This window comes from Bactrocera dorsalis, chromosome 5 (assembly GCF_023373825.1).
Source record: "Bactrocera dorsalis isolate Fly_Bdor chromosome 5, ASM2337382v1, whole genome shotgun sequence".
Classification (NCBI taxonomy): domain Eukaryota; kingdom Metazoa; phylum Arthropoda; class Insecta; order Diptera; family Tephritidae; genus Bactrocera; species Bactrocera dorsalis.
Genome location: NC_064307.1, coordinates 18,013,666 through 18,029,613, shown reverse-complemented (window position 1 = coordinate 18,029,613; position 15,948 = coordinate 18,013,666). Strand labels below are relative to the sequence as shown.

Here is a 15,948-nt window from a genome sequence, read left to right as displayed (position 1 = left end):
AAATATATTAAATAATACACGAAGAAATTGATAATAATGGCTTTATACACATCAGTATCCTTAGAGTATAGTATTTTTCTTAAAAAGAAAAGGTGAACCCCGACAGGCGGAAAGTACAGCGTTTGGTTCTGCTCTCAAAGCCAAAGAAACCACCAAAAGAAACTTCATCGTACTGACTTCTGTGTATGCTCAACATAATGGGTAAAGTGCACGATAATATAATAGGAAATCGCTTGGAGTTAGTAATCCAGAAAGCTGGCGGATAATCAGAGAGACAATATGGCTTTATAAGAAAGAGAGAAGTCGTCAATACTGCAATATATGCAGTAAGTGACAAAAGATGGAAAGGTGGCACAAAAACGTACTGCCCGCTGATTTTCCTGCATGTCAAGAATGCGTTCAGCAATGCATAATAGGCACACTTAACCAAAGCCCTGGAAGAAATACGCGTCTTGAATACCTCAAAAACATTATAACGAGATATTTTAAAAAGAGAAGGCTGATTTTGAATACGGACGAAGGCACGAGGAACTACTCTATCTTAAGTGGAGTGCCCCAAGGCTCAGTATTAAACCCACTATAATGGTTAACGGGGTGTTAAGAAGACAGCAACCAATAGATTTGAAACTAAAACATATGCGGACAATCTTACGGTGGTTAAACAATTAGTTGACCTAAGAAGACGTGTGAGTCTGGAATTGGCGAACCACAAAACAGAAGTTTTACTTATAAGCACAAGTTATGTGGAACAACGAATAGAGCTCACCATATGGGTGTGCCAGATTACTTCACAGCCGCAGTTGAAGTATCTGGGAGTAATATTGGATTCCAAATTAGAACTTAAGGAACACCTGGTGTATATTGCGTGCGTTTCAGTCGGCGATTTGTAACAGCAAAAGCAATGAGTTCCGTAATATCTTATGCACCACCAGTATAGATACAGGCAATGAATATAATAGCTTATGCTAAACTAATAATTGCAGTGCACAGGCTTTCTACAATTCGAGTAATAAGTATTTTTCGGACTATTTCAACCGACTGGCTAATAGTGTGACACGCAGTGACATCCATTGAGATGAATTAAAGCTATCAGCGCCTAAACCAGTATCGGCAAAGACAGAGCGGAGGTACAAGAGCATCAAAATATCACAGCAGTGGTGGTATTCCTCATCCAAAGGGCGCTTGACGTACAAACTTATACCGGACATCCACTTGTAATAGAGACGACACGGGCACGTGAATTTCCATCTGATCCAAATATTTAGTGGTCATGGCTGCCTTAGAAGCTACCTTTATAGCTTTCACAATGAAATTAGTCTGAGCTGTCCAACGTGTACAGAGTATATAGACTGTGAAGATAGACTGTGAAGATGTATTATTTTATTGCCTTCGCTTTCCAGATACATGAAGAAAAGTTAAAATCACACTCGGTGGTAGTTTTACGGTCGACAATTTAACGACACTCATGTGCCAGTCGACTAAGAAATTGAAAGCTGTTAGCCAAACGTCAGCATTCATAATGAAAAAACTGAAACTTTTTTAACAGATTAGGTATCCGTCGGTTTACATAATGGAGGAGACTTAAATGTCCTGTCCCTCCCACGAAGTTATACTTTGCCGCTGGTTACGTGGGAGAGTCTTGAGTTGGGAGTAGGTTAGGTTTAGCAGATAAAAGTTCCGGACTTCGTCTTTCGATGCTTCCCCCTACTATAACAAATCAAAAAAAGACGATCTGAACGTCTCTCATAGATTGACTCAACACACTTTCATCAATGTTTCGGGTATCCTGGGTTTTGATATTAGACACGTACAAAAAACACTTCATCCGACGTCTCATTCTAGCACTACTGGAACTACGAAAACACGAAACGAGGGTTATCGCTTCGCCACTGCATTCAACAAATTTTTTTCAGATCACCCTCGCTTCGGAATGTTTAGGTCATATGCAAAATTTTCAACTGAGTAAATCGGCTATGTAAGAAATTTCCAAAAATTAATTAAAACTAAAATAATTTTCAGAAGCTTAAAAATTTAATAACGAAATTATTAATTTACGAAATTTCAGTAAATGCAAACAAATGCCTGATATATATTTCTCAACTCCCAATCCACCCATAAGTAAACAAATTGCGGTTTAGTTGAAGTAAACCTATTAACATATTATGGATTGGCACATAACGGCAGAAGAATGTTGATGGAATGATAACACAATCTAATTAATAAAAAAAAAACAAATTAGATACACTTCGGCATATGTATTTAACGCGTCGCACCAAAGAATGCAGCAGCGTGCACAAAGCAAGCGTTGCAAGCGGCGCTTGCCGACTCGAGAGCTGTCGCCGACTTTGTAGACAGCGACTTATTTACATAAGCTTACACATGCACACACACAGATAAGTGCAAAGAGATGCAAAGAGATGTATTTAAATATGAATTCATAACACGTGTGCATAAATATATATGCATGTGTGTGTGTGTGTGTGCACCCTTTCATGGCAACTTAAAAACGAAGTGTAAGGCAAATATCCCGCGGGAGAAGCACTTCATGCCACAACAGCTGCAGCGGCAGCAGGTGAATGCGGGGTGACAGGCAGCGGCAGCTGAAGTAAGCGGCTTTCTCACAGCTTATGAGGGGGACACACTGCATGTATCTCCCCCTGCCCGCATGCGCTTTGCAACTCCACACGGCTGTAGTGGCGCTGTCTGCTGTCTGTCGTCTGTCTGTGCGCCTAATTGTATGCAACGTACGGCGATGATATGTGAGTTTGTGCATATAACTTGATGTATGAGTGTGTGTTGCTGAGCTGGTGCATGTGTGTGTGTGTGCGCCTGTTTGTTTGTTTGACTGTTAATAATAAATCATGCCGCCTTCATGACTGTCATTTAGCTGCATATTGTTGCTGTTATAATGCCGTCCTCACATATACATACATATGTATATGTGTATGTGGTTATGGGTGTCTGAGTTGTTTTATTATTGCGCCGTTTATCCTGCTTGTTATCCTCACACGTACACTAACACACACACGCAGGCAGTTAGCAAGCGTGCAATCTAAAAAGGCAATCGTTGCCACACCAGCCACAAATGCCTTTACATTTCCTATGAATAGCTGAGTGGAGTTGAGTGCAAAGTTGAGCGCATAGACTCCTGACTCTTGACTAACTGTTTATCTGTCTGTCTTACTTTAGTACCCACCACTTCACTACTCTCCACCATCACTCCCCCAACCTATCATCTCTCTGAGCGCCCACATTATGAATGTGCGAAAATATTCTGTTTTTTCAAAACGTAAGCAACAACAACAAGAAAGCCAACAAGTCACGGCAGCTGCATTAGTTGGCTTGAATGGCGGGTTGAATGCTTGAATGAAAGATTGCAGCTGCCGGCTGATGTTTGCTGATATATTACGCGCTACTAAGCTCTGTGTAAGTCCTTGCCGCCATATTTTTTTTACTTGAGATCACTGTCGGCACACAGCTCTACATTGCTGGCACCAAAATTGTTTTTTTTTTTTTTGTTTTTTTGCACACTTTTCGCACATATTTTATGGCTGTGTACCTCGGTCTCACAATTTGATCTATACTTTCGCATGTGACTGATTATGTGCCGTGTTGTTGTTCTTGTGTGTGCATATTTTATTGCCTCTCGCCATTGCTGGCGCGTGATTTTCATAAAATAAATTTTCGCTTTTCCCGTAAGCGCGTTTGCTCTCGGCATATCATTATGGATAATCATAACTTACTATTGTGCTGCTGCCAACTTAAATGGCCAAACTTATTGTTGTCTTTATGGCACATATAACGGTCACATTTGTTAGAAAACATGGCCAACACCTGCAGGAATGTGAAAAATATAGTTGCAGGCATAGAGCGTTTTTAGAGATATTTTGCTCTAAAAAATGTAACAAAAAATCTTCGGACTTCAAATAGTACTCGGTGGGACATTGATGAGGCTTACTTTTGGCTTAGTTGCTTGGATATTTTTAAAAATTCTCGAAAATTCGTTCGGCAGCCTCACATTATCAAAATAAATAACAAAAGAAGGTGGAGAGCAAATCATTTTATAGTTTTAGCATTATCTCTTTAAAATTTCGATGTATGTACGTATGGTTAGACGTTGCCTATCTTCAGGCGCAGTTTGTTTTGATCTCAGCTTTTCAACCGAAGTCTGTCGCCAGCAAGAAAGTAGGTTTGCCATAAAATAAAACAGGAAAGACTAACAACAAAAAAACAATATTTAAAATATGTTTAACTTGATTTTGATCACTCAGTTTATATGGCAGCTATATGCTATAGTGATCCGATCTGAAAATTTTTCTCAGATGTTTTAGTGTTGCCTTACAAAATAACCCATTCCAAATTTCGTGAAAATATCTCGCCAAATAAAAAAGTTATCTATACAAAGACTTAATTCTGATCGTTCAGTTTGTATGGCAGTTATATGATATGGTAGTCCGATCTAAAACAGTTTCTCGCATATTGTAGCATTTTCTTGGAAAATAATCTATGCAAAATTTTTTGAAGAAGGTCCAATATTTTCGGTTGCCACAAATGAGTAGCTTCTTGATGAGAAAAGAACGTGTGCAAAAATTCGGATCGATAGCTCTAAAACTGAGGGCTAATTCGTCTATATACAAATAGATGGATAAACAAATATGGTGGACTTGACTCAGCTCAACTCGCTGATCATTTATATATTATATAAATATCTAAAGGGTCTCCGACGTTTGTTTTCGTATATTACAAACTCGTTTTTTGAAAAGAGATTTTTGAGATTTTTATTTAGTCAAAGCAAGGTATATACCAAGCGAGTTGACGAGTTGAGACAAATGAGGTAACAATGAACAACCTTTTTTTTTTGAATATATGCCTCCAATTATCAAGTGGCTTCTTCGGAACATCGGTTTATTCAGAGTATAAGTTTGACGTGGAATATTAATTTGAAAATTATTTTTATACTAAAACTAAACTAAATGATTTTTCAGACAGGGAGACCTTCTGAGTGGAGCAAAGCAACTCAGCCATCTATAGTAGGTACAATATTATATGAGACTGCTGGGTTTTGCTGATAATATCAGTATAATAAACCTAAACAGCCATAGCGCTATAGGATCTTATTCCTTAACATTAATTTTATAGAATTCGGATAATAGGGATTAGTGATAAAATATAAAAAGGCGACATAATGCCAGCTATAGCATCGAAGTTTTATTTACTTCGAAACGAACACGAAGTCTGGAAACAATCTCAGAATCAATTTCGACAAATGTCCGTATGATTTATTAGAAATGTATACAATGAACTTATTTTATTGGGCTATGTTTGTGGTGTTCGAAATAGCATCTATTTATTACAAACTTAGCTTGAAAAAGCCTTCAAAATGGAAAGAAAGCTTCGATAGATATTAATATCAGCAGGAATATCCAAGAAGAAAGGTCGAAAAGATCAAGCGGCGAAAAACTCTTTCAATTGGAAATACGACACAGAATGATTTGAGCTTTGTTCTCAATGAAGCATCAGGAGATTTATAAGACAGACGAAACGAAATAAACCAACCAAGTTTGGGTAGTTGAGCGGTGAGACGTAAGCTATACATAAAAGGATATCTCCAAAGAGTTTGAAATAATAGTGATTTGAAAACGAAAGGACGCGGTTATATAAAATGCTACTAATGACCTCTGAAAGCGAATATAAGCCGAAAACCGACTCTGTGGAACTGACATGAACAACTTTTTGATAAAAAAGAATTTGTCTTTTCATGGCATAAGAGATTAGGGACAGTCATAATTTTCAAAAATTCAAAAAATGTTTTTGAGTGGTACAATTTATTCAAAGAAGGTTGAGAACGGATTGACGACGACTACTTCCAAGACGGCCGCCAACATCAACTTATGAATAACAAAATATAGGAATTGGTGTTTGAGTATTGACGATTAACAGTCAGATATCAGTTAAAATATAGGAAGGATCAGTGAAAACCATTTTTAAAGGCAATTTGGGCCTAAGAAAAGTCAAAGCACGATTAGTTCCAAAAGCACTAATTTTTCGAAAAACAGCGTTAAGTTAACGTCTGTGAAACAATGGTTTCCAACTACCAGAAAGTCTTCAAATGCATTATTACCGTCGATTAGTCTTGGATCTATGCTTGCGACCCGGAAAAAGACGATCAGTCAGCCGAATATCGTGGCATAGGTTAGTCGAAGCCGAAAAACCACGTTGAAGTAGGTCAAAAATCGAGGTTACATATGTTTACAGTTATCTTCGATTATCTAGGTGTAGTGCTCTCCGAGTTTCTTCCGACTAATCACACTCTCAACAAGTAATATCTATAAAAAAGGCCTACATTATGGGCCGACCACTCTTGGTTTTTGCTCCACGATAATGCATCATCGCATACTGTATTGATTCTTAGTGATTTTTTCGCCAATTTTTCAATCAATATCGTGCCTCAACCACCGCCTAATTTAGCTCCGTTTGACTTTTGGCTATTTAGCGAACTCAAACGACCGCTCCGGGGAAACCGTTTATAGTCAGTTGGAGACTTTAAACGCGAATCGGTACGCGCATGGAATGCTATTCCGGAAATTGATTTTAATTTTTTAAGCCAGAACTGCAAATTCAAGGAATGATGGAAATATATCAAGAAGATGAGCAACGAATGAAAGATGAACATAAAATACTTAAAGACCATTTTAAACGCGGGTGATGGAAATAATCTGAAAGCGCTCGACAAACTATTATTTATTACTTTTCAAAAGGAATGTACTTCATAGAACTAACCGCTGAAGAACCGGTGTCGGCACGCGTAGACAATCTCTGTCTCCTCTTAAATAACTAAAGTACTTCTTTAAAATCATATCTATATCTTAACGAGTATCGTTCTCCTCTTTTTCTTTCACTTTCTACCCGCTACTCAGCCTAACATACAAACTTTGAGAATTCACTTGTATAAATATATAAAAGATGTGTGTGTTTGTTTGTACTTACTTTTGGATTTGGCAATTCGCCGCTCTGCAGCGACGCCATGTAGCAACGCAAGCGGAACTGTTCGCAATGTAGACGCTCCAAATTCTCTTCCCATTGTAGGATTTGTGTTTGTATTTGATGGCGCGTATCCTGGTCGGTGACAACGGATTGCTGCAGCTCAGCCATGTGCTTCAGCTTGTGATCCTGCGGAATAGAAAATGGCGAATAGCAAATAGTGACAAATCAGTTGAAATCGAAAAGTTGCAAATTTCAAGCAAAAAAGTTGAAAAAATATTAGACTCTTGTACATACATACATACATACATAGACAAAATCTCAGCTCTGCATGTGTGTGCGTTATTTTTTGCAATAAAATTCGGATTTTATGCGCAACGATAGCGCTGAAAAGTGCAATAGGTCAGTTGGTTTTGTTGTTTTTACAGCAGGCTAACGCTGACTGCACAATTTTCAGTCGCTGACACGTAAAAAACAAAAACTGCATTTTATGTGCAGTCATTCAAGCTCAGCAGGTGTGAAATTTTTCAATCCAAGTTTTTCTTACTCTCACTCAGTTTTTGTTACTATTTTTTGTTTTTTTTTGTTTTTCGTCCTTCGCACATGTCTATTCAGATAATGGTTTCGTACAACATAATGCATTCTCGCAGCAGTTGCGTGTTTGTAGCGGTTGTTGATTTTAATCACGCGCCTTAATGTAGGCAATATATTTTGCATATGAATGTATGTGGTTTGTAATTATTCCTCGTGCAGAATTCTCGACTATATAACCTGAGCATTCCTGCGAAGCTGAGACTGTTTTTGGAATGAAGCTTCTGAGCTTTTCACAGTGTGTCATAAATAATATTAAATATTTCTATAAGATCCCTTACTTTACTCACTTCTTCAGCAAAACTGACCTTAGATGAACTAGTTCTTCATAGAAGTTGATTCGTGAAATTGGCTAGTTATTTTTATTTGGAGCCGTTATTCCCATCCAATAAGGGACAGTAACCAAACCAAACCGATTAAATCCTTATTATGCTCAGCTGCTCATTTCACATACATATGTGTTCATTCACTTAGAGGCAAAGTTGCATTACTGGCCTTGAGCTCGCTACTAACAGTGCGCTCAAGATTAGTCAAAGAGTGTTTTACTTCTTTAACAGTAACATCAGGACTTTGTCATGGCTTGTTTGGATGTCGATTACCAGCGGAATCGCTGAAAACAGCAAAACTGAAAGCTAGACAGAGAGGTCCTTCTAACCTCAGTTCCATGAGGTCATACCGAGTCGCTACTTCGTTGTCTTCTTGTGAGTTAGCGTTGGATCTCACCTCCCGTGAACTTGGCAAACACTAGCCCACAACCAAACTTTGTGAAGCTGCAAGATTCTTCTAACCCAAAGTGGAATCCTCAGCTTGCTCTAAGTAAGGTTAATCTCCGAATTCCATCAGATCAGATCGAGTCGGTACGCCGCCGTTTTTTTGCGGTCTAGTGTTGGGTCTCACCTCCTGTTGGCAAATACTGTTCAATAAACCAAAACTTTTGAAACTGTAAGATTATTCTAAACCAAAGTGAAACCCAAAGGTGTCCGCTAAACTGCTTGCTCTTAGCAAGGTTCACCTCTGGCCATGGTAACAGTTCATATTCGAAACTGTTCAACAGACTCACATGTGGCAAGGTAACATATATTATTAGAAGCCAATTGCCAAAGCCAAGCCGCCTTACCTTACTTCTGGCAAGCACAAAAAGGACTACCATTCACAGTTGTCAAAGTGCGATTCTGCGTTAGCTTTGATGCGAAGAGAATCCTTCTGAGCTGACCTAACCTAACCAAGGTACTAAATGGTTTATGCCATGTTCCGCCGATCATATTTTTAGATAACGGATATACTATATGTCCGCCTTCGTTTCTAAGCGAAAACCAGGTGGTTAAGGACGTCGTTTCAGGTTACCGTGTCGGATATAAAATATGCAGGTTAAAAGCTTAAATAAGTAGTCCAAGACAACTGGTTCCTATTTTGATACAACATTTTTCGTGACCTGACTTTGGAGAGCCTTAACCGAAAGCCAAACCACACACACGGTTAACTTTTATAGAGAGATGCTCTTGGCTGTCATATTACGTGGAGACATATCCTACGAAATGTAGTGCAATCTCAAACCAAAATTATAAGATTGGCTCTGACAGATTCCCAAAAGAGTCTGATTCCCAGATGGGTTCCCATAAATTGGTTTGATAAATCTTGTTTAAAGTTTGTTCTATAAAAAATTTTAAATAAAGGAAACCGATGCACAGTTTTCACAATGCTCATCTGTACTGTATTAACCCAAAGACCTTATTGGTCGAAAATGCGATCTTTTTCGAAGCTGCTCCAGTTAAGCCGTTAAGCATTTTGTGTCACATAAGAGCGATCAGATTATGCCATCTGGCGGTAAGATCACAGTATAATTTAACAGTTTCTGAAGCGAATAGTTTATGGTGAAAATAAGTGGGTAACTAGTACCAATCTCTAGCAAAATTGTTTGTGGTCAAATCGCGGTGAGTTGGTGTTTGGAAAGATTAGCAGGAAATCGTCTGCTATGAGCAGACAGCCAAACTTCTAATGCGAGCCTATACTGTCACTTACTTATTTACTGATGGAAGCATTTGTCCAAACTAGCCAGCTTTGGCTAACAGGGGAGGAATTATGTTCCATCAAGACAACACCAGACCACACACAACGATAGTCACTCGACAGAAGTTCCGGGAGATTATAGTCTCTTGAAAAGTTCAAAGCAGATCTCACGTTTTTGAGCCAAATTTTGTTCAACGAAGAGGGCCATTTCTGGCTCAATTGATAAGTAAATGAGCAAAATTGCCGCATTTGGGACGAAAAACAACCTGAAGAGATTCAAGAGCTGCCATTTTATTCAGTAAAAGATGGTTTGTGGATCGGTGGAATCATTGGTCCATATTTTTTCAAAAATGGCGACCACCATAACCGACTATATGATGCTGGAACTGAAACTCGTGATCTCGGCATTTCCCACTCATCACACCAATCAATACGTTTATTGGGAGAACACTTCGCTGAGCAGATAATTTCAGGTTTTGAAGTTTGTGGAATATCACGCCGTTGGATTTTTTTCCTATGCATATATGTAAAGTCTAAGGTCTATGCGGAGAATATCGCTTCCATTCAGGCCATGGAGCAAAGCAGCACGCGTGTCATTCGCCAGTTACCAGTCGAAACGCTCAAACGAGTCATCGAAAATTGGACTCCACGGATGGATTTAGAAGAGGTAATCTACAAAAAATATGTGCCAAAGAATGTGCTTTCGAATGATAACAAACATTCCCCATTAAATTTGAATTTTCTGGGGTTTTTCTTCAAAATAATATATAAAATATATCCCTTACTAAATTTCATTCGAAAAATGTATGAGGTTATGTCCGCAACTAACAAGAAAACAATTCCAAGAATTGTTTGAATTAGTGCTGCCAAGTTAGCTTTACAAAATTCACACTAACCAAGAGCTTGACCACAACTATCAATCATAATTATGATTACAAAGGCGACAGATGTGCCAACATACAAGTTGCAAACGGCTTCTGAGAAGGTCGATTTGTCTATAAATTGCGCAAAATTAGGAGAATATATAACATGTAAGTGCTTTATGAGAGCATGGTACATATACATATTTATATATGGTATGGGCGAAATATGATTTTCTGAGCGAAATTTGATTTTCATAGACATTATTTAAAGCAATTTCGGATGGCTGAGTTCAAAAGTTTGCTGCACGACTCCTTCAAATATGACCAACTCTCAGGAACGAGTTTGTGAGATAATATGAGGAAAACAGGGGTACACGCTCTCAAGAGGGCTATACAGAAAAAGTACAAAGAACAAAGCAATGCAGAAAAGAAAAATCCACACATATGCAAAACGCACACACATATAAAATTATGAAATGGGAGTCAAGTGTTTAGAGTAGATCGGGGCGCTTGCCTAAAGTTGTTGCGAACAAGCAACCGCAAAAAGTATACCGCAAAAGCGACAAACTTGAGAGAAGCAAAAGAAAAAATACAATACTAATAACAAAAAAATGGTAAATACATATATGTATATAAAAAGTGCAAACAAAAAATGAGTAACGGCGGCAACGGATGTGGCAGGTCGCATTGCAATTGTCGGCCAAAGAGACAGTTGTGGCAGTTACTTGGTAAGCATGTGGCACTTGTGAGCAAATGCGAAAAGCAACAAACAGGAAAACAATAGCAACAACAAGTATACTACACAAGAAAAACAAAACCGAAGTAGTTAGTTAGTCACACAACAAACGCAATCGTAAAGGGAATTATTTAAGCTTTTGTGTTTTGCATTTAAACGTTTGGTAATTTCTCCGAAGGGAAATAAATGCCAGGCGGAGGCACCACCGACATCACAGGCAACATGTGTGTGGATGAGTGAGTATGTATGAGTTTGATACTCATATATGCAACCAAAGTCACAAGGAACACTAGAGAGAGAGAGAGTTAGGAGTAGAATGAGGGAAAGTAGGGAAAGGGATACAGGGAGAGCGTGTGATATAGAGGGCATATGATGCTGAGGCAAGCTGTGAGCGGCAAATTGTGGATAAAACAACTTGGCGTGTGTGCCTCGTTGGCGTAATGACAAAAACAAGGCAAAGTTTTCGCACAAAAACAACTACAAAGTTCCGTGACTTTCATCGCAGTGGCAACACATGCATAGCACTTTGGGGACCTGCACTCATACACGCGCGCTCGTGCTTGTGTGTTTTTTTAAGTACTTGCGAGATATTCGTAACTTTTTTGAGTGGCAACAACAACAAAAAAACGAACATTATTAAACTTCGGTGAGGTTCAATTTGTGGTTTAATATTAATATTGTATTTTTGGTAAATATTAACATTCACCCGTCTCACCGCCAACAGTCTTGCTCGGCACTCGAGGAAAATTCAGAAAATGACAATAACAATTATGAATTTTGTTAAGTTAGTTTAATTTTTTATATTCAGAAAATATATTAAAATTACAAAGTTTAAGCTTGCTTAACGGTATATAAGCAAGCATGAACGAGCTGAGAAGGAATGGAAGGTTGCAACATACGAAAGAGACATTTCTGGCCACGACCGCTTAGCACTTTTGAAGTCTGTATGAAGCGATGTATGTTAAAGTAACAACTTCGGTCTGACAGCACCATCAATATTGGGTGAGATCATGAAGTTTTTGGAGTCTCCAGCCATTTGAGATGTGAAAACCGATCAAACTGATCTAGACCCTAGATCCTGCTGAGTGGTGTATAGCTCGAACTCACTTAAATGCGGCCGCTAGTGGTCCGACATAATGGGTTTATAATAGGAACTCTACCCCCACCGAGTCGAATTTATTCAAGATTTACTGCCGAAATTCGAAATTCAGCGGCCTCAACTTTAAGAGCTCTACGTCCAATTTATTTATATGTCGTAATCGTTCTATCAGATCAACAACTCAGCGTCTAGTGGGAAAAATTGAATCCACAGGCACAGTACAAAACGCTACCGTATCGAGAATATTAGTGCCGCTAGCGCATCAATAAAGGAAGACCCAAATCAGTCTCTCACATGTCGTTCACAAGCGTTAGGCATCTCTGTGACGTCGTTGTGGTGAACTTTGCGAAAAGATCTTGGCCTACATCCTTCAAGATCAAATTAACATAGAACTGAATTCGCTTGACCATCAGAATCGTCGTTAGTTCGTTAATTAAGCTGAGCAATAACTTGACAATGATCCGAATGATCGAATAATCATATTCAGCCATGAGGCTCATTTCTGGCTGAATGGCGTAGTCAATAGGCAAAATATGTGTTATTGATTAGGCAGCAATGCATACGAATTCCATGAGTCGCCATTACATCCCGAAAAACTTACGGTTTGGTGCGGTTTATGGGCCGCCAGCGTCATTGGACCGTACTTCTTCCATGATGATCAATGATAACCGAATATTTTTGATCCGAATTGGATGATATGGACTTGGTTCCAACAGGACGGCGCCACAAGCCACACAGCGAATGTCAAAATCGATTTATTGAAAACCAAGTTTGGTGAACGTGTTGTTCCACGAAATAGCCCCGTCAATTGGTCGCCTCGGTCGTTCGATTTGACGCCGTTAGAATTTTTCCTGTGTCTATGATTTATGCCAACAATGAAGAGTGGAGAAGCACCAGCCAGTACCCTATTTAGTATTATTGAGCCATATGAGCCGTAGAAACTGTTTATTTCTTGAAAACTGCGTAAGCTGCTATGTATGCATAAGATGGTGTGAAACTTGGCTAATGTCGATATTCGAACCAACTCGAAAATACTATAATGACAGTTAGATTAGGTGGGATGGTCAATTCCCCAAAAATTCGGGTTACCACACTTGCGCTGCTAAATATAGTACTTTTTGAACCCAATAAGAATTGCTGTAGTGGATATCAGTTATTGGCAAAACGTCTTGAACTTATCAGACATCTGTTTAGATGCTTTATTATTATTTCGCTAAGTACATATATCAAGGGAAGTTCTAACAGTGTAAGATTCGAGGTTTTGATTTGTGAAAGGAGGGACATTTGAAAATAAAGTTTTTGGACGATTCTATCTTATCCTTGCTATAGAAAAGTGTACATCTTAACTATAGGAAAGTGAATGCAGAACTCATTAAAACCTGGGGCCAGAAGGACTATGCGATTGAATCGTTATGAGTATCCGACCAATATTTGCCGAGTTTGCCTGAGACCAATCATCCATTAGTGAACCTGAAGAAACCAGTGGACTCCTACACGTTCACATTCTTCGGCTAGTGAAACTGAAGTACCTGAACTACCAAGCTCATCAGCCGTGCAATTTCGTGTGACCGGGCAATCAATCTAATAATGAAGCAATTTGATACTAGAGATAAGGAGTATAGACCCAAATCAATCTAATGATGCTCTATGTAACTCGATGCGAGCGAGTCGTCCAAACATTCCTTCACTAGACTATATTGGTATTGCTCTATTGGTCAGCGAGCTCAAGGCTAATATCACCGTTCCGCTATCAAAGTTGATAGTCAGTACTCTAAAAGAGAATCAAATATATAGTTCCGGACAATATACTCCTCCACCAATTCACCCCGCAAGTCTGATGGAGCCATAAAAAAATTCACCGCCTCCCTTTTCCAGTGACTCCTTCCCTCCCATCCCTTCATGACAGTGACAGTAACAGAGAACGATGGTATTAACCATGACAGCTTTAATTTTATTGCTCGCTTTAGAGAACTGTCAAAACAAAATTGAAAACTTCAAAAATGTAAAAACAGATATCTATGGGAACGCACTTTTCCAAACAAGAGAAACCGTTTTTGAGATCTCCCTGCATTTTTGGTATAAATGAGCTCATTAGCGAGTGAACGAAGTTAACGATTAAAGTACCAGTGAGTTGACTAACACCAATACCCAAATATATTTATCAACATATACTGCTGTTATTATGTCTAAACTTCACTTAAGCTCCCAATATGTATTTCTTCAACACAGTGTTGCAATGACCAAATGTCATGATGCCGCTTACTGTGATGTTGACGTTAATGGACGACAACGCGTTCTGGCTGACAAGCACAGTAATGATAAAAATATATAACTTCCGCCTGCAGTTGCAGAAGCTATTAGCGGCTGACTATGAGCTGCTAACTGTCTACTTCCCCTCAGTCACATTCTTTTCAGCTTTTCCTGTTGCTTCGGCTGCTACTTATGCGCTCTGACGATTGTCATAATGACATGAAGCTGTTGTTGACACTTCGCTGCGCTCTCGGCGCATAGTTGTTTTTGTGGCTTGGCAAATAGTTGTGAAATAGCGGTAGGAAGTTGTAAATCTATGTGTGTGTGAGTGTGCTATTTGATGGCCACAAATGCATTTTTCTAGACACACTTTTCCCGCACTGACGTTTCTAAGTTCACTGTGCTAGCAGTCAGTTGATTGCTATTACAAATACATCTGTATGTACATGTGTATTTGTGTGTCTTAAGGCTTCATGGAGTTCGTCTTTGAAGAATGTGGAATGTTGGCATAAGTCACTTCTAGTTTCGCTTCTAAGTTTTGCAATGTAAGACAACTTTTTGAACTTAACGGTTTTCTTCTTTTATTTGGCACATATTTCTATGGAGTGGCCACTATGTTGGCGATGTTAGTTGCAGGAAAATTTTTAATTAGGACCTCTTAAGGTTTTCTCTACGAACGTAGAAACCAAAACTTGTATTTGAAAAGTTGCAACGTAGTTTTAGTTTCAAAATTTAAATTAACATTTTCATATCTTTGAGGAGTTTTAGCATTTTTTCTTATGAAAATAGTAAGTTTTTCATATATCTGAAGCAGCGGCTGCTTTTCCTGCTTTTTATAAAATTTGTAAAAAAAAGTTGAGTATTCATCTTGAATATATTGATTTAATACCAATAATTGTGAAGGGTTTAGGTGTTCCTTTTTGGATAACTGACTCTCGCATCCCTCTTTTTATATGAAAAATTTATATAAAACTCTTATATTTTGAAGAATTAATTAAGGCTTTTGAATCAGCGATAAGTTTCTTATTCAAGACAGTTTTACTTGATAAATATTTAGAGTTTGTTGGTTGCCGGAACTCTACTGGCTCGTAACGCCTTGACCCAAGCACTTTCTATCAGTCAAGTTTAGCACCACTAGGTGCGCGACTTCCATATATAGGAGCGATGCGCCCAAATGTAGGCAACGTTCTATCAGTTAATTTTAGAATGCTTAGGTTGACGTCTTCGATATATATGAGCGATGCTCCTAAATTTAGACAATGTTTTAGCTATTATCAAAATAAAGGAATTTTGTAAATCTCAAGAAAAATGAATTGAAATTTTACTAGTTATTTCTCAGGTTAAAGAATCTTAGAAATGCGAGAGAATATACTCGTATTACCAGTGATCTTCATGGTTAACTAGTTTAAAAACTCAGCAAC

At 38.5% G+C, this 15,948-nt stretch overlaps 1 protein-coding gene across 6 annotated transcripts in view; it reads right to left on the bottom strand.

Moving 5' to 3' along the window:
• Positions 1–15,948, bottom strand: part of LOC105233520 (protein still life, isoforms C/SIF type 2) — a 326,314-nt gene that overhangs the window by 177,827 nt on the left and 132,539 nt on the right. For all 6 annotated transcript variants that reach the window (XM_049457987.1, XM_049457988.1, XM_049457989.1 and 3 more), the window contains exon 6: positions 6,988–7,170. In XM_049457987.1, coding sequence (XP_049313944.1) covers positions 6,988–7,170 — 183 coding nt within the window. The remainder of the gene's footprint in view (positions 1–6,987; positions 7,171–15,948) is intronic.